Here is a 25,173-nt window from a genome sequence, read left to right as displayed (position 1 = left end):
TTAGAGTATAGAAACAACATGGCCATATAAAATGAATAGAGTGTTCTCTTAGAGCAAATCAGAAGGCTGCCAAACCCAATCTTGGGAGCAATCTTGGGAGGGGCATTTCAGGGAAATAGTAAATGAAATCCAATTGGCATCTAAAGATGAGTTTGGCAAAGGAGGCAGGGACAGAGAGAAAGAATATTCCAGGAAGAGGAAAAAGAATTTCAAAGACCCAGAGTGGAAAGCCGAGAGACCAAATGTAAAACCAGAGCTTAATTAGCTAAAGGGGCAGTGGCTAGTGATGAGTCTCCAGAGGAACCTGAGGAGCCTTATAGAGATCAGTTATGCATTTGTACCTTGATCTTAAGGGCAGCAGTAAGCTATTGAAGGATTTTAAGCAGGAGAGAAGCTTGTCTATATTTGCAATTTTAGAAAAATCACACCAGTTGCAGTGTGTAGCCAGGATTGCAGTGGGACAAGCCTGAGGGTAGGGAGACGATTTAGGAGTCTGATACAGTAATCCAGGGGAAATTTAATGATGGCCTGGACTGATCGTGTCAGTGAGTATGGAGAAGATGAACAGATATGAGTGACAAATAAATGCGAGATTATGAGTGAAAGAACCCAAGACTAGTATCTGGTTTCTGGCTCTCACCTGGGCAGGTGGAGGTTTCATTTTCTGAGATTGGGACCACAAATGAGGAGTAGGATTGAGGTGAACAGGTGAGGTTTCTGTGGGACCTCCAAGAGATATCTCTTAGACCTGTGAATTTACAGGTTTGAAGCCTAAGAGAATGATCTAGGCTAGAGATAAAAATTGCAGGATTATCATCATATTAAGGGCACTTGAATCCACAGTGCCTTTATTAACTGTCCCAGGGGGGAAGTACAGAATGAGAGAGTGAGTGGGGAAACAACAGAACTCCAAACATACTAACACTCAAAAGACGAACAAGCGCAACAGAACTGGATGCAGGGTATCAGTTGGTTGGCTATTACAGTAGCCCAAAGAAGACAGTTTGTGGACATATTCAAGAGCAGTGGCATTTACTGTATTCTAGTGGCTGGACCTTTAGCTTCTTAACCGAAACTGTTGAAAACTAATTGGAAAGGAAGCAGCATTTCATAGTTATGTTTGCTAGGTCTCGGTGAACCAAACTGGGGCAGAAAAGAGCTGGAGGAATCAAGAATGAATCTGAGGCTCCGCCGGCGTGGCTCAGGGGTTGAACGTAGTCCTGTAAACCAGGAGGTCACAGTTTGATTCCCAGTCGGGGCACATGCCCGAGTTGCAGGCTTGGCCCCCAGAAGGGGACATGCAGTCTCTATCATCATTGATGTTTCTATCTCTCTCTTCCTCTCCTTCTTCTCTGAAATCAATCAAAAAATTTTAAAAAAATATAATGAATCTGAGATTCCAACTTTAGGCCTCTGGAAAATTTTAATTTTTTTATCTGACTTAGGAAAGATAGGACTTAGAAAAAGTGTTAGATATATTTGAGTTTGATACATGTCATCCCTCTATTCAGAGAGACCATTCCAGCTAATCCCAAATACTCTTTTTCCTGTTCAACAGGTTGAAATATGTCCAGTCTCCCTAGGAATATCTCTCTGAAATATTGAATAATTCAAATTATCAAACTTTTAAAAAAGAAATAGGATGTGTCTTTTGGTACATAGTCTGATCTTTTGGATCAGACTACTCAAGTATTTCCTAAATATTGGCACTGGTTTCCTACTGTGATTGGGCCATACTTCAGCATGATTCTGGCCATCCCCTTTGTTAGTGAAGAGTAGCTGCCTTCTCTGAGTAGAAATAGCAACAAACAATTATAATTTTAAGTTCTAACACCAGTTTCTAGTTCAGTTACAAAAAAAATATTAAACTTCAGTAGTTACCTAGAGTATGAGAATAGTTTCAAATCCCCATCCTTAGTGAAGAAGTGTAAAGCCTATTTGGGGGCAGCTGGAATGGGACTAGAGCAGGAAGCCTATTAGAGTTTTAATGAATAAGTGAAACTAACGAAAGAAGAATTTGGTGAGCGCTTTGGCAGCACATATATTAAAATTGGAACAATACGGAAAAGATTAGCATGGCCCCTGTGCAAGGATGACACACAAATTCGTGAAGTGTTCCATATTTAAAAAAAAAAAAAAAGAATATGTAAGTCGCATATAAAACACTGGATTTAGTAGTTTGGAACTTGACTTACTATGTGATCATTTCATAAGAAGTACATTAAAATATTTCTCCTAAATAGACAAACATACTCTTTTTATCCCTGTTAACATTGCAAAACAGGCCCCTTCTTTTCTATCTCTGACTTAAATATATTACCAAGTGGAATTATCACAAACTAAGTTTGTGATTATGTAACAGCTCCATTTGAATAATAGCAATTAAACTCTAAAGTGAATAATTATGATTAATACCTCATACATCTAACAAGTCCATCCTGTAAGGCAGTCCTGAGATTAGTGTCTTTCTATTTGTGAAATATATTAACGTTGTTCATATTTACACTTAGATGTTTTTGTTGAAATGGGAGAGCTTCTGTTGTTGAGTAGGAAGGAAACCAATGAAGTAAAATCAATGGGAATAGTTTGGCATGCAAAGGAGGTATCAATTTGGTAAAATAAAGCCATTTAAAGTCAGTCACATATATTTATTCACTTTGAGTCTTTCATCAAAGGAATAATTTATACACAAAACCCTAAAATTCTCAAAGTGACCTACCATGGGACTGGCGAAGGGTTTTAGAGCAACTTTCTTCAATTGGGAAGTCTTGCTATGGGGTCAGAGGGAAGGAGACTTTCTCGAATTTCTACTAGGCTTCAAACCTAAATGTTCGTTGGCCTGTATGTTCATTTGTCAATGTTAGTGGAAGAAAATACAGTATTGTGGTGCGATGAACGTACGCAAAATGGATTCAGTGCACTCAGAACTGAGTTTGTAATCCGCCTCTCCTGTCCCTGTGCCAGAGTCTTATTCAGAAGTTTCGCTGTATACTAGCAAATGTGCATTATGTATTAAAAGAGTCAATCTACTATTTATTCATTCTCATAGCATTCTCACTGAAAGAGAGGCAAAGTTTGATTCCTATAATTTTATTGCGTAGGCAGCAGTGTTCCTTGAACCAATTAGATTTTCTTCTGTTATGTATAATAATCAAAATAGTTTAATAAAATGCATAAAATAAAAAAGTTCTCATTCTTTTGTGCTTTAAAAAAATTAAGAGTATTAACTCTCTTACCTTATGTAGTACCATAATTTTATAGTTTTGAGTAACAAGAAAACTTCTCTTGTGAATTTACTATAACTTATGCCACATTAAAAAATAAAAAAGAACATTTCTTGTTTCAACCAAAAAAATTGGAGGAAGGGGATGAAAATACTTTGTTCCTTCCTTTCTTCCTTTTATCATAAGAAAACTTTTAAGAAGAAAACTATATCTTTTTTTAAACTTTAAATATGTTTTTATTGATTTTAGAGAGAGGAAGGGAGATAGAAACATGCATTGGTTGCCTCCTGCATGTCCCCTACTGGGATCTAGCCCGAAACTTGGGTGTATGCCCTGACCAGGAATCCAACCAGTAACCTCTTGGTTCATGGGTCAGTGCTCAACCATGGAGCCACATTTGCTGCGCCTGTATCTTGTTTTTATCATTCTACTAAACATATATCTATTATATAAAACCACAATATAATATTTTAATAAATACTGATGTAGATATCTTTGAGCATAGACCTAATATGGGATATACTTGTAAATATCTAATGTTGATCTTTGTATAGCCTTTTGTTCATTGTTACCATATTATGTTTTATTTTGATTTTCATCTTGATACATTTACTGTATTATAGTCCCTGAATCTTTAGTTTTCTTAACTGAAACTGTTGCAAACTAATGGTCTATTGGTGTTGGGTTGTAAATTTAAGGCTTTGACATGAATAAAATTATAAATACTTGTTAAAGATAATGTGTACCAAGTAATTTAGTTTCATATTAAGGTGGTCATCCATGTTTTAAAATCTGAATTGATCGCAACTCTGATAAGGCAGGAAACATGTAGCGGCAGGTTTGTAAGGCATGTTTTCTTCACAGGCATGACGTGAGCAATGGTAAAGCTGCCTTGCCATCTAGTGGTGGTTTGCAGATGTCTCTGCTCTTCAGAGTATGTTTTTCAAAGGTTTTATTTTTAGCAAAGACTGCACTATAGCAGGCTGACCTAACACTTTGACATAGTAATAGCGCAATAAGAACACAAATTAGAAAGAAATATCCCCCTTTCTACTCGGAGGTATTATTGATTAGAAAAAGCTCAGTATAAATCACTTACAATGAAGATAAAAACAAAGCTTAGCTTAGGGTAATAGTCAATATGTTAAAAGAAAAAAAGTTAAAATGAATCAAAAATGAGAAAAATGGTTATTTAATCTAACACTTGAAACTGAAAAAGAAAAACAAAAAGAAGTGTTTTGGCAAGCCCTGGTTGAATGTTTCTGGAGGTCGATTTATTTAACCTATTTCTGGAAATAAGCCCTGCATTTTGATGATACCTTCATAACTAAGTATACCCATCTGCTCTGCTATTCCTAATCAGACTCTGAGAATGCAGCTATTTTATTATCAGTTGGCACCTGGTTTACTGTATTATGTATACAATAGTTAAATAGTCTACATGCCTTCTCAGTTCCCTTCTGTTGTTATTAATCTTCATATTGTCTTCACTCCCAATGGTTTGTTTGTCTTTCCTCTTTCCTTCCTGACCATGGCTGTTTCAGAAATTAGTCTTGGGAAGTACTCTAACCTCGGGAACTACTCCCTTTCCCTCTCCCAGAAGTTGTAGATACTGTTTTTGATCTTAGATAACAAACTAAAAGATTAGTTTGAATATCTTTTCTTAGTTTGTATAAGATACTGAAAATCTCAAGCAGAACTGACTTACTGAACTAACACTATCAATGTATATATAGTTTAAAAATTACAACATAAAAATGGCATTTCTCAGAACTGTATGCACCGGGATTTAGAGAATGGAGGTGGGGAAAGCTTACTTACTTATCAAATTACCTATCAAAGTTCAAGAAATAGAAATTAAGTTTCATTTTCTTACAAAATGTAATTTTGAAACTTTAAAGAGCAGAGATTCTAAATATTAAAAATAGAGCCGGTCTTTCTCTAGTATAAAGATAAAAGCGGCCTAACAGCTGGCTTTGATAATGCTTTCCTGCAGTTGTGCTAATAGTTTTTTCTGGCCTCAACTTTTAAAATAAATTAAAACTGCTCAGCTTGAGCAACTAAGTGAGCTTTTTAACAAATTGCAGCTTCAAACAACTGAAGTCCTTGCAGCAGTGACTGGACGGACAGAGAGCTGAGGAGGGAGAGTCGGGCTTAGAGTCTTCACTGAGTTTCCCTATCAGGATGGAATGAAAAAGTTTTCTCTCAGAAATCCTTCTTTTTTGTTTATGTGTTTCCCTTCTGTAGGGAGAAGTTAGCTTGGCCATCCTAGACTAATACTGGTTTGCTTTCACTTTCATGCTATAGGTATAACGATATTTAATATTAAACAATAAAATACCATATTTTAAAATTTTACCTGTGGTGAGAGTTAATCTATTTTTCAAATAATTTGAAATTACAGTTTTTCTTTTGAAAAATATCTAACTGAAAATTTTCCCAGAGTGCTGAAATTTTAATAAGAGCCCCGTGGGGTGCAATATGTATACCAAATGGCAAACATGCAAAGGCTATTTATAGCACAATTTAATTTTTTATTTAAGGTTGGTTACAGAAATAAAAATGGTCTATTGTTTGAGAAATTAAAGATAAGGAATAATATAAATTTCCTATGTAGGGGGGATAGATTTGTCTTAAGTATACATTAGGATGCTTTCAACTTTTTAAAAAATTGCTTATCATTAGGTAGTACTCAGGAATAACTTATTTTATATTCAGTATCAGGGGTCCATAAAATGTGAAAGCCAGATAGTGAATATTTTAGACTTTGAAAGCACATCTCCTCAACTCCGTTGTTGTGAAAAAGCAGACATAGGCGCTATGTAAACTGATAAGCATGGCTATTCCAGTAAAACATTATTTACAAAAACGAGTGGTGGGCCAGAGCTAGCCCGTGAGCCATGATTTGTCCACTCCTGTTCTATAGGAATATGGTCACCACGCGATAGCCTGTAAGAGACCCAGCAGGTGGGGTCCAGAGCACTTTCTCCAAGTGTATTCTGTGCCTGCGGATGTGAGAGTCCTGGAAGTCACCTACTCCTAGTGTGTCCATGTTCTTGGGAGTGGGGGTGTAGGACTAGAAATCCTTTATGTTCTGTTGTTTAGTTTTGTTTTTAACAGATGAATCTTTCAAACTGAAATTTGAGAACCATTGGCTAAGATTGCTGGTATTATTCAGCAACAAATATTGCTGCACCCCCCACCCCCACCCACTAGAGTTTCTACTGCAGTAAACAAGATAAATAGAAATCCCTGCCCATATAGAACTCAGAGTCTACTAAGGGAGATAGTCAATAAACAAAGTAAATATTTTAAAACATATGATATGTTGGATGATGGCCAGGGCTAGGGAGAAAAATGAAACCGAAAAGAAAAGTAGGAAGCTTTGCAGAAATTTGGGGTAGGGTGGCCAGAAAACTCGTCAAGAAGATGCCATTAAGTAAAGACACAAAGGAAATGAAGGAGCATGCAGTCAATATCTGGGAGGACTGTGCTAGGCTGAGAGACAGGAAAGCATAAAGCCCCTGAGTTCAAAGCATGGCTGGTTTTTTGCAGGGACAAGAAGGTCTGGGTAGCTAAAGTGGAGTGTCAGCTGAGGAGAAGAGTTAGATATGAAGTGTTAGATAACAGGAAGCCTTATCAGGTAGTCTTTATAGGTCATTGTAGGGATTTGAGGTTTGACTCCGATTAGAAGGTTTGAACAGGGTTATCATGGTTGCTATGTCCAGATTAATCTGTAGGAGGGAAGGATGGGAACAGGGAGACCAGTTTGGATGTCATTGCAAAATTCTGACAAGAAATTATTATTGCCTGGACTAAGAGGATAGCAATGGTAAGAAATGATTGGATTCTAGATATATTATGAAGCTAGAGCTAACAGATTTTGGTGATTGTTGGGACTTGTGTTAGGAGGGAAAAGGCTAAATCAAGGGTGCCTGTTCAGCTGGAAATATGGAGTTGACATTTCTCATGTAGGTAAAACTTCAAGAGGAGGTGTGAGGGGAAATAAGTTTAATTTTGAACTTAAGATTAAGATGGCTATTAGATATTCATATGAAGTTGAATAGGGAACAAGATATCAACGTTTGGAGTTATATGTTTAAGGCTTGGGCTAGAGATGTAATTTGGAGAGTCGTTAGCATAGAGGTGATAATTAAAGCTGTGAGCCTGGATAACATCAGCAAGATAGTGAATATAGATAGAGATAGGAGCTCTACAAGGATCCCCGGCACTCTGATGTTAGGAAGTCAGGGAGCTGAGGAGGAACCATCAAAGAAAAATGAGAAGGAGCAACCCATGAGATTGGAAGAAAACCAGGCAATGCGCTGTCCTGGGAGCCAAAAAAAAAAAAAGTTTCAAGGAGAAGAGAAATGATCCGCTGTGTAAATGCTGCTATAGTCCAGACTGGTTGAGGACTGACAGTTGACCACTGGCTTTAACAAGAAGGTCATTGATGGCCTTGCTAAGGCAGTTTCAGAGGAGTGAGGGGATAAAACCCTCATAAAAGTGGACTCAGATAAGCTGGAAAGAAACTAGAGCCAACAAGTATGTCCAACTCTTTCAAAGAGTTTTGCTCTAAGGAGAAAGAGAAATGAGGCAATAGCTGGAGGGAGATCAGAGAGGTCAGAGAAATGCTGCTGGGAGTGAAGTGTCAGCTGTCATAAACTGCTCCTCCCCACGAAGGACAGCTCTGCGGGCACCTGTGGGAAGAGAGTGTGGATAGCCTATTGCCAGGTGTCAACCATCTACCAGCAATCAAGTATAATCTGGAGTCCAAGTTATAATTCCAGGGAATAGAGTAATCAGATGTCCTTTGTACATAGTAGGATACTTATCAAGAAGGAGTAAAAATAATTGATTACTTAGAATTCCCCCAAATGTGAATACCGTTTTCTGTCATTTTTATATCCTATAAACGATTTCTGACATTACAAACACTTTTGACATCTGTAAATATTTTTCTACTTGAATTTGTCTTATAAGTTTTATTTTGTACATCTATTTAAGACACTCGTATTCAAAAATGTATATTTTAAATTGGAGATGGAGAAATAGCTTTAGTTTGTTCAAGTTGAATTCGCTCATCTTATTTTTATACTTTTTAACGTTAGTCAAATTAGTAAACTCTACTTTCAAAAGACTTTTTGGCACACTAGTAATTTAGAAAGTCTTTCTGTTCTGTAGAAAGACCATTTTATTTAGTTTAGACATGAGTAATTTCAAGTACAGACTTCATGTTTACAGGTAAGTAACCAAGTGAATATGAGAGTACCACTTTATTTCTAAAGAAAGTAAAAATATACAGTGGTGAGCAAAAGCAGGTTTACAGTTGTGAGTACACGAAACAGAGTTTATTTTCTATTGTTTATTAATTATTGTATTATTTATTTGTATTAAAACTGTAAATCTACTTTTTCCCACTCCTGTATATAATCTGACACTTGTATCAGAACACCAACCCCATACGACAGTTTCTTTAACAAATGTTATTGTTGCATGTGAATTTGAAGGCACTCTTAATCAGTAGAAATTTTCCTAACATATCACGATGTTCAAAGGATCAGGCAAAGTAGCATTTTTCTTTTGCAGTGGAACATTTAGGTAAACGATCTGTCTCACACACTTGCATCTGGCGAGTTTAGATGGAAGTCTGACTATAAAATGAGGAAAACAAAGAAGGGTACACTTTTGCATTCTTTAATGAAAAATTAAGAGTGGCTTATAAAAATTATTGTTTTAACTTCTTTTTTGGTTGAGTCAGTGATTATTTATCCTAAATGATAAATCTCAAATATTCCTTTTCATACCCGTAGTGTTATTGTTTTTTAATACACTAAGGCCGATCTGTCCTTGTGACTTCCGTCAGCAGCGGGAGGCAGCACAGAGCTGACTTAGCATAGGATTCCAGCTACTTGTCCCATGGACACCAGAAAAATGTGTGTGTGTGTGTGTGTGTGTGTGTGAGTATAAATTAATCTAAAACAAAATATTAAAGTTTTTGTAGACTGTCATCAAACTTACATAGTTTATTAGACCAGCAGCCAGCATAGTCCCCATTTACAATCCACAAGTCCATTGTCACACACCTGTATCTAACATATAGTAATGAAGGCTTCAGAAATAGAATCTTTTTGAAAAGGCCCATAATGTAAATTAGCAATTTTGATGCTTATCCATATCAAAAGTATAACTCAGTGCTGAATTGCCAAAATAACATCTAGGAAACTGGATCTGTTAATATTTTGCAGTCGCTTTATGAGTTGCTTTAATTGTGTTGATGATGATAGAATATCTAAGATGTATGAGACATAAACTACATATTTATGCTTATCAGCAGAATATGCCAGCACAAGTATGTCATTTTGTGAGCTAAATTAGTTTAATACTAGTTGGAATTAAAATGTGTTAATCAAGAGTGTCTTATTCACTAGGGTGTCAGTAATGTCTGATGGAGATTGTCATGAAAAACAGAAAAGAAACTAGACCAATTAAAATACATAAATTGTAAAGTAACTTTGACAAAATTCATTTGCTGCATAATTTAGGCTTCATTACTTTTCTACAGAAAAAAATACTCATGAAGAAACCTCACAAAGCATCTCATGGAATTATAAATATAAAAATATGTGAATGTTCTTACTATGTATAAGATGTCTGAAATGAAATGTTAAGTCACAACATTCTGTAATGATTTTTCAAAATAATATTCTCAGTAACACATGACTTTAAGAAACAACACACTTAAGAAAAAAGATTGTCTCCTAAGGGAAATATAGAATAGCAAAATAGAGAATAGAAATCTGTATAGGAAAATCATGCACAGCAAAGAGAACTGTGCATTAACTAAAAAAATGGACACAGACTGAATAAAAGTAATATTTAGTTGTTTTAAGTTTATGCTTTTGGATAAATCTTACAGTGGATATATTTATATTAATTTTCCAGGACTATAGGTAAATAATCATAACCCATCATATTTATCATTTTCTAAAATTATGTTTGGGAGTTTTTTCCCTTGAAAGATATTAGAATAATTTTTGTCATAGAGTATGTCTTATTCCCTTCTGTCTGCTTAAAACAGTACATCGAAATATCAGAAGAAAGATTAAATGTGTCTAAAGCCATGCCTGCCCAGGACCAATAAGCTAGATATTTGATCTTTATGTAATCAATGGAATATTTTTCAAGTTCTATATTACTTTGTATTTTGTGTTTCTGCCTAAATGCTGATTAATTTTTGGCAAATAACCATTTTCTAACAGATTTTTGGACTCAAGAGGGTTATGTGCTAAAGACAATTTGATATGAAGACAGCAAATGTCTAATGTTCTTACTCAAATCTGAGCCTTTTTTTAATGGAAAGAAAATATATAAGCTGTGGGGGAAGGGAAAATTTTCTCTCTTTTCCCTGTTCTTCTGGCTGGTCTAATCAAATTGACATGAGACAGATGAACAGATGAAAAAATCAAATTTACTACATATGTAATATAGGGTTCCATAACAATATGAGACCTGAGGAAACCAGGCAGTTGAGTTTTATATGTCATATTGAGCTAAGGAGAAAGGATGGGGGGCAGCGCGGGGTGGGGGCGTGGGGGGTAATGGTTTGAGGCTCCACAAGGGAGGAAGGCAATTCACAATTCACATGGAGATGGAAAATAAATGTTTGGGCCATCTTTAACAATGGGACACAGAGTACTTTGATCAAAGGGACCTTGCTAGATTCCTCCCTATCACATACTACTTCATGTTAAACTTACCTCTGTGTCCCATTGTTACCTATTATCAGAGCTCCCTTCCTGGAGCAGGTCCTCTATCTAATTCTCTTTTAGGCAGTTAGGGGGAAGATCGAAGGTTCTTCCTGAGTCTCAATTTCTTAAAAATAACCAGCTTAAAATGATCAATACCTCAAAGAGGTATATTTTGGAGTGACAAACTTTGTTCCCCTTCAGCTAAAACATGTTTCTGAGACCTAAGAATTATAGCTTTTTGATAGTGTAGTCTGCAAAGACTGTCTCATGTATAAACACAGCACTTTATGAGACAAACTGTGAGATAAGCTGCTATACGGAGTTCTTAGCAGTTTTCCTGGCTGGTCTATGCTTCAGAAAAAGATCACTAAGGTACCATACTTTCTTTACCAAATCATACCTAAATTAAGCTGACATTCTTTTTGCCAAAGAGTTATGACTAAATATTAGTACTCTATAAAACTGCCTAAGAATTATTATTTCAAGCTCTGCACCCCAGAAATAGTAAGATAAACCTGAAAGCAGTAGAATAGAATAAAGGGCCTTATTACTCATCTATATTGTAAGTTCTCTTATATGTTGTTGATATGTATATTGTAATTATAATTCAGTATCTTCTCGGTCTCTCCAACACTTGTTCATTGCCTACTTTTATTAGGTCCTCTGGGAGATAAAATGTATCCTACTTAAGCCAGCAGAATTTCTCCCTCTATACATATTTTATAAGCATTTTCCCTAGAACACCAGGTATACTATGCCAATACTGTGGCTTACAGTTTATCATATCAATAGATACTAGCTGTTTTTAACAAGACAATAAACTGGTCAGGTGAGATTTTATACACGAGAACCAAGCTTTATTACATCTTTTGCTGGTTTTTACAGTCTTCCATCAGTGTTGCTCATTCACTGGGTCCATGAGCCAGCTGTGGAACCAACCAGATATTTATTGAATGCTACTCTGTACATGCTCTCCCAGAATGTGCTAACTGCTTCCTTTCGAAACCTCATTAGAAGTTATCACATTATAATGAACAGTTTGATTATAATGATGAAACTCTTCTAATAATACCACATCCATTTACCACCATTCCCCACCCAGCTTCTACTATTCCCTGTTGACATTTGACTTTCAAAACACAGACTACTAAGACTACATATAGTGTCAAAGCTCCACCAAAAATGTTCAAGAAAAGAGAGATAAAGCTTAGTGAATGTATTTATTTCAGTTGTCACATTTCTCTTCCTCCAGTAAATCCAGATCACATGCTAATTAGTGCTTTCTATGCAAATTAACTTGCTTACCTGAAATACCACTGCCTCTTCAGCTTTTCATGGTTGAGTGGTAGCCAGGGTAAAAAATTCTACATTAAGTGAATGGTTGCACAGTTGCTGGGAGGCCTAGGAAGAAGTGCAAAGTCAGACAATTTATTTGTGGTCAGTTGGTTGTAAGAATGAAGTATGTGTACCTGCCTTTATTCTATAAATGTATTGCTGCAGTAGAATGTTACAGCAGTAAGAAAACTAAAGTGCTAGTTAAGAAATTTGGTCTGTTATACATGAAATAAGCTATTAAACTCTACAGAGCAAAACTTTCTACTCTACAATGGGCATATTCAAATAAAATTATAAAATTCCAATTTTACTATAATTGTACAATAAAGAACTTGTAAAACTTCAAGGGATTTTGTGAAGAAGTCATTTTTGAAGTGAGTGTTCATTTGCTAAGTTGTTTTGAAGTTCATATTTTTTTAAACTTGGTAATTGTGTAGTATTTCTTTTAGTCATTTAGAAAGATATTATTCATTATTCTTTTCAAAATTAGAAGCAAATTGCACATGAATAATTTTGTCCTCAAAAAAGTTCAAAATTACTTTGAATTACATAAATTGTGCATAATTATATACTTTAGAAAATACCTCAGACTTCTAAATTTTCAGGAGCATAAACTAAATGCTACATTTGTTCCCTCTAAAGAAGTTAGTGTTATTCTACTCTTCATCACTGATATGTTCTAAATTATGCTCATAAAATAAAACATAGTATATTGAAAGTGGTTAAATGATTGGTATTTTTTAAAAACTTTTATTTATTAATGATTAAAAATTTTCTGTATCAACTTGTTCTTAAACACTAAGAGTTAAAGGGTTCTAAAGTCATGTTGAATATTTAAAATATGATTTAAGGTGATTTATACATTGCTACATCAATTTTAAGGATCTAGGAAATACCAATTTTATGGATAAATTACATTTTGCCGCCTCACATTAAGGTGATGACTGCCTGATACGGTTTTGTGTTCTTTCCTCTGAAGTGGGTTTTCTACATATCAAGGCACATGTCTCCCCGCAGTGTACTTTATGACATGGTGTGAACAATGTGCAAAGGAAGTAGAGGGAAAGGAGCCTAGGAAGATTCTTTAAAGAGGCAGTGACATTTAAACTGGCCCTTGGAGGATTAATAGAAATTTACTTGGCAGAGAAAGGAGAATACAGAGTATTCTCAAGAAATAGAGAATATTCTGCTGTGGATAAATCATATTTATAGGTTTTTTAAAAGCTATTAATGTTAGAAAATGTTAACAACATTTGAGCAATGTAAGATGTCTACTTTGATCTTGAAAGGAGTGAGGGCCTAAAATGGTCCTTATCACCTGTAATTTCAGTACTGGTAAATTATTTATGAAACCATTCCCTTGGAGGGAGGTCTGGGATCTTCAGAGAAGGAAAGAATTGGACTGAGAAATCTACCTCCAACTAGTGCGGGGAAAGAGGAAGGACTGGCTGCTTCTGATCTTAGGGATTGAGATAAAACACTAAGTTGCCTGTGGAAGACCATGTAAGAGGGAGACTACTACATCGCACTAGCAGAAAGGGCAATGAAGAAAAGAAAATCTCTCCTTACAAAATAGAATGTAAGAAAAGCAGAAGTGTAAAAGTCCATGAATAATTCTTGATATAATGGAAACTAATAATCTTTTAAAATTGAATGGCATTTATGCTGAAGTAAATTATGATTATAAATGTTGTGTTGTTCTTTAAAAGACTATTTTGAGGAAATGAGATGGACACTTGATTTGTATTTGTTAGTCTTCTTCCCTATCATTTTGTCATCAAATATTTATTGATTTTTCTGACTTTGTATATATTTTTATTCACTTTGAGTTATCCCATTCATTCTGGGAAGACAACTTAAAAACATAGAAACAAGAATTTATGCCTGTAAATGTAGTTTCCATATGTCACAGTGCTAACTATACTACTCTATCATATAAAGAATCTTACTCCATGAATTTTGTCAATTTGGAAAACTTTTTAATAGCTCTATAAACGAGGGATGATGTAATATGACTTTTGAGGGAAGGCACCAGATTGAAATATTATTTTCTTCGAGTTTTCATCGATACTTGCCATTTGGTGAAGAGAACATTCTATTTGTTCCAGATTAGTGGACTGGTGGTAGAAAACAATTTTCCCAGAAAATTCTTTCTCCTATTAATTACAAAACTGGGAACCTTGAAAAATCCTAAGCAGAGGACAGTGATCTTTATCTGCTTTATTCACTGATATGTCCAACCACTAGAACAGCGCCTTCATAGGTATTTAATAAATATTTGTTGAATGAACTAACCTCTAGCACACCTTTTAATCAATAAGAACAGCTTTTAAAATTCTCCCTATTGACATTTGCTCTGAACAAAGAGCATAATTGTTTGTTGGAGTATTTTTTTCTTCAAGTGGGTTTTCCATTTTCTCTGGAAATGGAAATAAGTTTTTCCAGCTCCTCAATAAAGGTGGTTTGTGCCTTAGGAGCATATGCTTTTAACTCCCCCCCCCCCCGCGACCCCTCCCCATTCCCACACACTTCAAATACTTATAGATATTTACAATATACTAATATTTATACTTAAAGGTTGTGCTGGGATTAATCAACACAGAATCATGGGTTTTATTTTGTTAATTTTTCTAAGGGACTTTAGAGATCATCTAGTCCAACTCACTCATTTTAAGGTTGAAAAAACTAAAGCGCGGGAAGGTTATTGGCTCAGGCCCCTCTGTTAATTAGTAGGAATGCAAAAGCTAGAATCCAGAGCTTTGACTTCTACTCAAATGTGTTTTGCACATACAAGAATAACTTTTTCAAGGGGAAGGCTTTTCCAATTAAAATATTGATTCACCTCATGACACCTTTCTGCAAGTATTTGATGCCCAAACTATTAAAACAAATTTTTTTTGCACCAAATATAAAGAGTAAGCACATTTCATAGCCAAGGATTTTTTTTGAAGAAGTGACTCTTCTGAGGTTATTAAAGTAGGAAGTATTCACGTCTGTCCATAGATGGAATTTATATTGTTATAGGTAATCTCTTAGATTCATATTTTACCATAAATAATTTAAATTTGTTTTACTATCTTAAATTATATTTGAAAGTAGATTAACTTCTGAATAGTAAAGTACAAATATTTGTATAGAATATTCTCAGTTGCTAGTATACAAACTCTTTTGAGTTCTGCTGCTGTGTCATTACCTCAACAAGTAAGCAGTTGAGGACATAAATGGTTAATAGATAACTTAATTTAAGGATCAATTTGAATATTAAGAGCTTATGTCATAACAGCACTAATTTAATATTAAAAATGCTTTATAGCCTAAATATGTTAGGATTTTATTTTTCAGATGCTACTTTTAAAATAGCCCTGGGAAATATATGTAGCCATGAACTACAGACCTAATTTCTAAAAGTGTTTTTAGAAAATACATTATAAATGTGGAATTTAGTTATATAAAGTACTATAAATCTGGCTTGCCCAAGCCTTTGTTAAATTGACTTATATTAGTTCATTCTTAATGAACTTATATTATTTCATTCTTAATATTTTACTTTATAATATTCAACACTTTATAGTTGATAATTTGCTTATATTCCATGAAAGGAATAATCTTATATTCAAGTAAGTTATGTATTGTGATATAAGTAGACAAAATTATTTTATAAAAAATATAATAAACATTGAATTTTTAACAATTTTAGGAATAACTTCAAAAATTTTGGTGCCCAAATCTGAGTGATGAAAAATATTCTCCTTCCACTCAACATTGACTAATCTCTAAAATGATACTTTTAAAATGTTTTTCAGATGGTTCTTGGACTAATAGAGTCAACATATCTTAAGCAGTTTCTGATTCATCTAACAACATAAGTTGAATAGGATTTTAATATGAGACCAATTTTTGTTAAAAGTACACACTTCATAATCTGCTAGGCTCAAAATATATAAAAAATGTCAACTTTAAACATTTATAATCAATTTTGAATCACAAGAAACCCTTGATGAAGTAAAGCCAAAGCTCTTTTTACCACAGTGACTCTTAGAAAAGAAATATTTTTATCATTTTAAACAGAACTACAAAAGAAAGGGTGAAGAAAGTTGGCAACTTTAAAATTATTAAAGGAAATTGATAACAAAACTGGATAGTTCAGTCAAAAGCATATACTTAGAACCCAATTTGTATAATGATGTAGCCAGTAAGCCTCTTCCTGAAGTCCTTGAGCTTCAGTTGCCTAAATTTCTTAATTCTTTTTGCCAATTAGATATCATTACCTTAATAATAATTCACATTTAAAAATTGTTTTACTATACTTTAGTCATTTTGGTGTTTTTTACAGTTTTCTCAGAAAATTTCCCAGATAAGCTACAGAAAAATAAAATATAATGGTAATTTTTCTTCAAAGCATTTATTCTACTGAAAGCAATCACATATGGAAGTAAATTGATTTGTGTTTTGTATAATTCTAAAAAATTTTAAAGCAGTTTATTTTCAGATCCGTATTTTACAGTGTGCTGTTTTTTTATGTGTTTGTTTGGTTGGTTTTGTTTATTTGTTTGTTTTATTTCAATAGCCTTTTATGTCACCTCGGTACCCTGGAGGTCCAAGGCCCCCATTGAGGATACCTAACCAGGTAAGATTTATGTGCTACTTAAGTTTTTGTTCATTCGTTTGTTTGTTTTTTTAAGAATCAATAAATATCTGGAAAATGTCACAAGTATTTTTTACCTATGAAAATATTAAATTACCCTTTATCCCATTTAATGCTACTACTAGTAATATATAATCTACTTCAAGGGTTGACCACTATGACCCATAGGTTGGATGACTGTTTTACACATGAGGTTTCATTGGAACACAGCCACACTTAATTCATTTATGTATTGTCTATGGCTTCAAAGGAAAATCAAGTGATCATGAGAGAGAAAGCAAAGTTCGCTGACTCTTGGAGTAGACCATGTACTTTGAACCTAATTTTTAAATATGTATAGTTTTCATAAATGCTGGTTATGTTCTCATTTAAAGGATAACAATACACTTTTCTATGCACATACTTTGGTTTATTTTTCAAATATGTTTTCAGTATCATGGCTATAACATTTACATCAATTTTTCCCAATTGACAAACCAGACATATAATTAGCTGCTTCTAGAAGGGTTAGCTTTATTCATAAATAATTAACAATGGCTCTTCCAACATTTTACCAAAAAGAAGCTCTGAGATTTTATAAACTTTTGTCCTTGGATAGTTTTTTTTTTTAAACAGCATCATAAATATTTATTCGCTGAAGCAAATAAAGTGTAATTTTTACTTGAAGAAGTTTATAGTTTAATTTTAGGATACAGATAACACAAGAAGAAATGAAATGTTTAACCATATGGAATAGTTATGTCAAGATAATTGTTTTGTCACTTTCTCTAATTCTGTTATTTGTATACCTCAGCATTTTCCCAGATTTAAAGTAAACCCGTTATCAGAATAAGTTCTCTTTTTCATTCTTACGCTTTATTTTCACTTTCCTTCCTGACCAACAAGATAAGAAAGTTGTGCTTCCTAATACATTTTATAGCAACAGAGTCTGCGTCTCTCTCAACTCTTACTGAAATTATGCAGTGTCCTTGAAGTGCCCTAGTTCGCTGGTTCTCTGCTTCTGGTGCACAGTAAGGAGTGCCAGCACCCCTTCCACTCCTGGGGACAGCCTTAAAGCAGAGCTGGAAGTCCTCACATTAGCAGCTGGAGGAGTTTTCTCCTCCAGACTGAATTTGCATTCAGAACATAGGGCTGTGGGAACATGCATGAAATAAGAAAGGGACGTGCACAGATGCCAAGTGTTCGAACACATGGGAGTTTTGTTTTCTCTGTGGGTGAACCTGTATATATTGACATGTCTGCTTAAATAGGCGCCTGAGTCTTTTAAGTTTCTTTTCAAAACAAGAAATTGCACCTTTTATTGAAGTCTTCATGCTGTTTTAGACTTCCCATCCATAAGTTTGTATGTTACATACATCTAAGAGGTTCCTGAAATTCTAAAAGAAATGTGAATGTCTTGTAGTAGTGTATTGTTAGAATTTTTAACTTCATGTATTCCATATCAATAATGAAAATCTGACAGAATCATTGGAGTTGCATCCATTTGACCTTGTTGAAATGCCGGCTATTTATAAGATACTGTGCTAGGCTCTGTATCTATAGAGACTGACAAAATGAAACACTTTAGGAAGAGGAGTGGATTGTTTGTGGGCATGTGGAATTGTAAATCTAGAGTTTTTTAAAGAACAAGTTTATAATATGTCTGGATTTATAAAAGGGGCAATTAAAGAGTTAAAGGTAATAAAGAGTTGTGATACAGGCACTTTTTCCTCAAGAATTTCAAAATCATTACCTAAGGATATTTTAAAACAACTGTACTCTTCTGTGAGTGGCTCCTTTTTCATCCCCCCAACAACAGATATTTAATTAACTTCATTAATTCAAACATCTAACTTTCAAATTTATAATAATTTACATTTATACTATTTTCAATAATAATTTTCTAAGTATATTAGTTCTGTTAATAGTGTAAACATACAGTTTTAGGAAATGTTTAACCTATTTAGGAGCATGACCCTTTCAAGCAACAAAACGGTTCTTCAGTTTCATTATGTAGTCATTAAAGTAGATATTGGCAAAACTGTTTTTGGTGATTAATTCAAATGATGTATACAAAAACACAAAAAATTAAATAGTTTTTATTTGATCTTCATTTATAGTGATCATAAACTAATGAAATTTTGTTTTATTGATAGATTATGCCTAAGAAAATAAAAAGTGAAATATTAACCTCTTCAATGGTGTTGACTATTCATTTGGAATATGTTAATAGACATCCCTTTAATAAACAGATCCTTCAGAATTTTTAATGATTAGACTATAGATTTTAATAGAAGGTCTCCTGAGATGGTTTTCATGGTTCTGGACTAAATTCATAATAGTTTATATTTATATTGTTTGTATATTCATAGGACTGAGTATTTAGAATATGGTATAGTATCACTATGCAAAAAAGTATGTGAAGGAATCTCTAAAATGATGAAACAGAAGTCAACTTACAAAAATATACAATTTGGTAAAGAATAAATATACATGAGAAAACATATGAAGCACAGATGTTAAGTTCAAAAACCATTTTTTACTATACAATTTTACACTGGAATTAGTTCAGCTTTCAGAATGGGCCATTGGTGTTGAAGTGTCCACAACCTGGAGTAGAGCAGGTCTTTATCCTCCTCATAGATAAAATGTCTAATCAGAAAAATTCACAATATTCATTCAACACCATGCTGAGAAAACCAAGGCAGCCAGAAATAATAGACTGTTAATGAGTGACACCAAGAATAAACTATTGACTTATTGATCCTATAGAATTTTGAGAATTTATACTCTATTTCTGACCATTCCTAAAACTCTGTCAACAGGTATGTGAATAGAAATAACACATAATTAATGCTATTGACAACTTTATATTTTAAAGCTGAATTGGGTATTCAAAAGCACATAAAATCTAACTATTATGCTGAAACTCTCAAAAATATTTGTTCAATAATAGATAAGTGGTTAAATAAGTTATGGTATACCTAAATGGTGAATAGTGTATGCACCTATTAAAGGGCATGCTATGGAATTAAATTTATAGATATGATCAAATGTTTATGATCTAATAAATGTGAAAAAGAAAGCACAAGATGTATATAGTACAACACCTTTGCTGTACATACTCAGCGAATTTCCTCCACTCATGTGCCTCCATCTATAAACATACATTTGTCACAAAGAGTATAAGAACCATATCCTTTATTTCTGAGTGGTAAAATTATGAATGATTTTTTATTTTTAAAGTTTGTATTGAGCAGGTAATAATTTGTGATTATAAAAAAATATATTCTGGTTATTCAGTATTTATCCTTTATTAATTTATCCTTTATTAATATTGAATGTATTGTTTTTACAATATAAGGAAAATATAATGGATGCTGAGTATAGATAAATCTTAAGAAGGATTTACTTCATCACTTTTCAGAAAAAATCAGCTGGCATTTGAGCAGGAAAAAAAAATCAGTGGGACATTTACTTTTATACTGAAAATAAATTTACTATAGTCCCATATAACCAAGGTATTTTAAACAAGTTACATACTTACATACTCTTTTTCACAAGTTCTCTTACCCAGGATAAATGCTATTTGGCATTTCCTTTATCAATAATTCTCTTTGTAAAATTTTTCATGTGTAGAATTTGACTTTTATTTAATGAAGATATCAAAAGGTAAGAGACAGACTTCAGCTGCATAAAGAGAAATATGCTCTACATTGAGTAAATAAATAGCGGGAGTCTTATAGCTAAAACTGTAAAGAGGAGAACTACAGTAAATCTCTAACTTTAAAAATTAAATATGTTCCATGTGTTTAACATAAATTAGTGGTTAATGATGAAAGCATAAAGTAAGTTTCTTTGCCAGTTCAAAAAGATCCCTTTCTATCAACTGGGATCTCCTTATTTATTTGTTTCTTAGTGATAATTATACTATTAGTGTATTTAAATTACTATGTGAAATCTAAAAAAGCAAAATGTGTTATTTCTTTATGAATTTGAATTATGAGTATATTCTTGAATATATGTATTTCCAACTAGTTTCTACTCTTGTAGGACAAAGGAAATTAACAAATTCAGTGTCTGACAAAAAGAAATTCATTCTTCCCAAACCAAGAAAAATTTACATAGTGAATGCTGTGCAGTCTTACTCAATTTAAGTTACAGTTATATAGAGCTTTTTTTTTTTTACTACTTTACTATTTTTCTCAAAACATATCTAATTCTTTTACAGCTGTTTTGTTACATCCTTTTAGGATGTAAGCCAATGAGGAAAAAATTGCATTGCCATATTTCTTATTGGACATTTCATAGAGTTGTACAAAATCTCCTTTAGAAATATTCAGTCATTCAACAAATATCTGTTGAGGTTTACTATGTGCCAGGCACAATTTCAGATGCGGGGCCACATCAGTAAACAAACTAATGAAAATCTCTCTTCTGTGGACCTGGCATTCTAATGCAGCCCTGCCTGGGATGATGGAAATGTTCTGAGTCTGCACTGTCAGATGCAGTAGCTTCAGTGCTCTGAGCACCTGTGAGCACTTGATATGTGGCCAGAGTGACTGAGGAACAAAAAATTTAACTTAGTCATTTTAATTATTTTCAATAGCCACATGTGGCAAAGGGCTAAACTGAGAAACAGAGAAAAGTAATATATCAAATGATGACTTGTGCTTTAGAGACAAATATCTTGCTACACTGACTATAATATTTCTGTACTTCAATATCTTTTCGATTCATACTGCCTTTTTATAAAAAATTTTAAAAAGACAATGATGTTTTCGAAAGGACCTTAATTGTGTTAAGCATTTTAGGTGCAAATGCTAGCAATGCCCAGCAAGTCATTTTGGAGCAAGTCACTTAACCTGGGTCTTGGTATTTTTTACCTGTCAAATGAGCGTGGATTCAGGTGTTTCTAAAATCCCTTCTAGTTCTAAATTTTCTTGGTTATATTATTCTATTTCTGTTCAAATAATTGAGGAGGCCCATTAAAAATTTGGGTACATTAAAACTGTTCACTGAATTATATCATAAAACTTTTAATATTAATAAATGTTTTCCCTCATCATTAAATATTTAGTCTCTATGAGTAGACTATATGGTGATATTCAAGGAAATATACACCATAATCTCAAATTCCTAGAGAGGCTTAGCTTTGATTTCATGTTCTTTGTCAATGAAATAATTCTTGTTTGGATCAAGAAATTCCTGCCCTGGCCAGTGTGGCTCAGTTGGTTGGGCATCATTCTGTGCACAGAAGGGTTGCCAATTCTACCCTGGTGGGGGGGCATGGAGGAGGCAGCTGATGGATGTTTCGCCTTCACATAGATGTTTCTCTCTTTCTCCCCCTTTCTCTCAAAATGAATAAAAAATATTTTTAAAAAGAAATTCTTTCATTTAAGTATTTCTGTTTTAATAAATTTTGTATTATTTAATCCTTTTTAAATTCTAGAATTTAAAGCTTATCATTTAAAGCTTTTGGAGTATGTTGATCTGATTTTAGCCCTGGCTTTGCTACGTAACAATAGTATAACTATAGACAAATAAACAGATTACTAATGTATTAAAGCTCAGATTGTCATAATAAAAAAGAATTAATAATAGCCTCATAGTATTGTTGTAAGCACTGAATGAAATAATAAATATAAAGAGCTTAACACAATTCCTGATGCAAATATACCACCTCACAAGTGTCCATTGTTGTTAATATTATGCTGGTTATTATTAAACACCTCCATCATGAGCATTATTTTGTCTGTCAGAGTGAAGATCTTTATAGACCGAATGATATATGCCAAAGTTTTTTACTAAACAAATCTGAATGGAGTTCATTTAACATGTTAAAAAATATGAAAATGATAACAAGATTTATAAATTTGTTTTTTCCCTGATACTAATGGTTTAAAGAATGCAGCAATTATGCCGTTGATGCCCTTGTCTGTCATTCCAGGACTGATAAAAGTGTTTTAAAAGTTAGAGATTTTGCTTATTCTAAAAGACAGGCTTTTGAAAGACATGACATTGATCAAGATTGCTGTAGGATTATGTTATATTTTTTAAATGATGACTAAAAACAGAGAAAGACTGGTCAATTGTTCTGATAGTCCAAGATAAACAACAGAAAGCAGATTTTGGAAGAAAATGGTTTCCTGTGATAAAACATGGCATGTCCAGTGAGATTTAGAAATTCAGAATCAAAGTCCAGAGTATAAAATTAACCACTTAGAGACTTATAAAAGCAAGAACTTCAAACTCACAACTGAAAATGCTATATGTTGATTAGTCATATATAGTCTGTACTCCTAATTCATTTTTTGTCTAAAAATGTCTCTTTTTATTAAGTATATTGGGGTGACATTGATTAATAAAGTTATATAGGTTTCAAATGTACAATTCTATGACACATTATCTGCATATTGCATTGTGTGTTCACCATCCAGAGTTGAATCTTCTTTCATCCTCATATATTTGACCCCTTTTAACCTTTACTTGTCCCCAAACTTCCTCCCCTCTGGTAACCACCATACTGTGGTTTGCTTTTCTTGTATGTTCATTTGTCGTTTTCAGTTTTATATCCCACATTGAGTGAAATCATATGATTCTTGACCTTTCTGTCTGACTTATTTCGCTTCTTTATAACTTTTGACAGAGTTGGCCACTTCTTCCTTCTTGAAACTCCCCTCATGCTTTCTGAAATGTTGGTCTTGGTCCCCCTCTTAATTTCATACCTATTCACTTTCAGTTTCCTTTTTTTATCTCTCTTTGGTATTTCTAAATAATTATATATTTGATCTTTTTGTCCTTCTCTTTGAAGTCTATTCCATTCTTATGATTTTATCACTGATGATTCCTAAAATTATCCAATTTAAACCCTATTCCTTAAATAAATATTGGTTATTCTGAGCCCAGAGGCACAAATGGGTTCCATACTCTCTCAGAGCTTATAGCCTTTTGGAGCTATAGAGAAGAAAACAAGCTATGATCATATTTAAGTTCTATGAAAGTGAGGTATAAGATCCCACAAAAGCAGGGAGGCAGGGGAATCACACAGACATAGCAAAAAGAACAAATGGCCGTTGTGGTTGTGAGATTGGTTTTATTGAACAAATAAACACATTGATTAAGCAAGCAAGTAAAAAAATATTGAAGAAGAAAAAAAATATATTGAAGATAATTAAAGTTGGTTTCTCACTGTTGGAGAAAATAGAAACGGGGGAACCAAGATGGCAGCATAAGGTACAAACCTGTACATGCTGCCCCCCACAACAACATTAAAACCACAACTATAAGACAAAACAGCTATCATCCAGAACCGCGGGAAAGCTGACCGAGTGGAAGCTCTACAACTAGAAGGAAAGAAAAAGGCACATTGAGACCGAGTAGGAGGTAGAGGCGCAACAACAAAGGTACGGAGGTGCGCGCGAGGCTGCTGCACCTTGGTGCACAGTTTTTTTCAATCAGAGGGGATACAAGCTCTTGAACCCACTGAACTCGTTTATGGTGAGATACTGGGGTCCCAGGCTCCTACGGGGAGAAACAGGACTGTCTTGCAGCGGCTCAGAGAGCGAGGGTGACTTTCTTACAGAGCTGCTCGCAGGGATCATAGTTGCTGTGGGGACGTGTGGGGTCTGAGTCACGGAGTGGCTGAGGACACCATTACTGTTTGCTCCACCCTGGGGACTCTCTGAGACCCCTCCCTACTCAATTTACATCCCCTCCCAAGTTGTGCTTGGCGGCACAAAGGAGGCACCTGCGCTTTTGCAGCCTAACAAACTGCAGCTGAATCAGAGAGCTCCAAAACTTCCAAACTCCAAACAAAGAGGAGAAATCTGGTGGTTGACTTGGAGATCCAGGAGCCAGGGTACTTCGGGTCAGAAACTAGATTTACTCAGTGAGCACCAAAGCCCCAACGAAGCAAGTCCTACTACATAAGGGTGTCTCCAGCACAGCAGTTCTTCCACTATAGACACAGGTTCCTCGCAGTCAGCCAAAAATGCGGAGACATAAAGCATGTCAAAAATGAAAGAAATGGAGGAAAGCAAACTAATGGAGGACATAGAGTTCAAAACCACAGTTATAAGGCTACTCAAGAATCTTCTACGAACCTCCGAGAAACTTAGTGAGACCTCTGAGGAACTTAGTGAGACCTTCAAGGATCTTAATGAGAAGGCCAAAAGAATGGAAAAGGACCAGTCAGAAATTAAACATACACTGACTGAAATTAAAAATAATATATAGG

General features: G+C 34.2%; 1 protein-coding gene across 12 annotated transcripts in view; it reads left to right on the top strand.

Moving 5' to 3' along the window:
• The window catches only part of SSBP2 (single-stranded DNA binding protein 2), a 240,897-nt gene that overhangs the window by 166,410 nt on the left and 49,314 nt on the right, over positions 1-25,173 (top strand). For 9 of the 12 annotated variants that reach the window (XM_006775496.2, XM_006775491.2, XM_015571601.1 and 6 more), the window contains one exon: positions 16,878-16,937. The exons of the other annotated variants lie outside the window; for them this stretch is intronic. In XM_006775496.2, the coding sequence (XP_006775559.1) occupies positions 16,878-16,937 (60 nt within the window). The remainder of the gene's footprint in view (positions 1-16,877; positions 16,938-25,173) is intronic. 12 annotated transcript variants of the gene reach the window in all.

Source organism: Myotis davidii, unplaced genomic scaffold, assembly GCF_000327345.1.
Source record: "Myotis davidii unplaced genomic scaffold, ASM32734v1 scaffold44, whole genome shotgun sequence".
Classification (NCBI taxonomy): Eukaryota; Metazoa; Chordata; class Mammalia; order Chiroptera; family Vespertilionidae; genus Myotis; species Myotis davidii.
The sequence above is the reverse complement of the archived record's forward strand: the minus strand, read 5'-3'. Positions and strand labels throughout refer to the sequence as shown.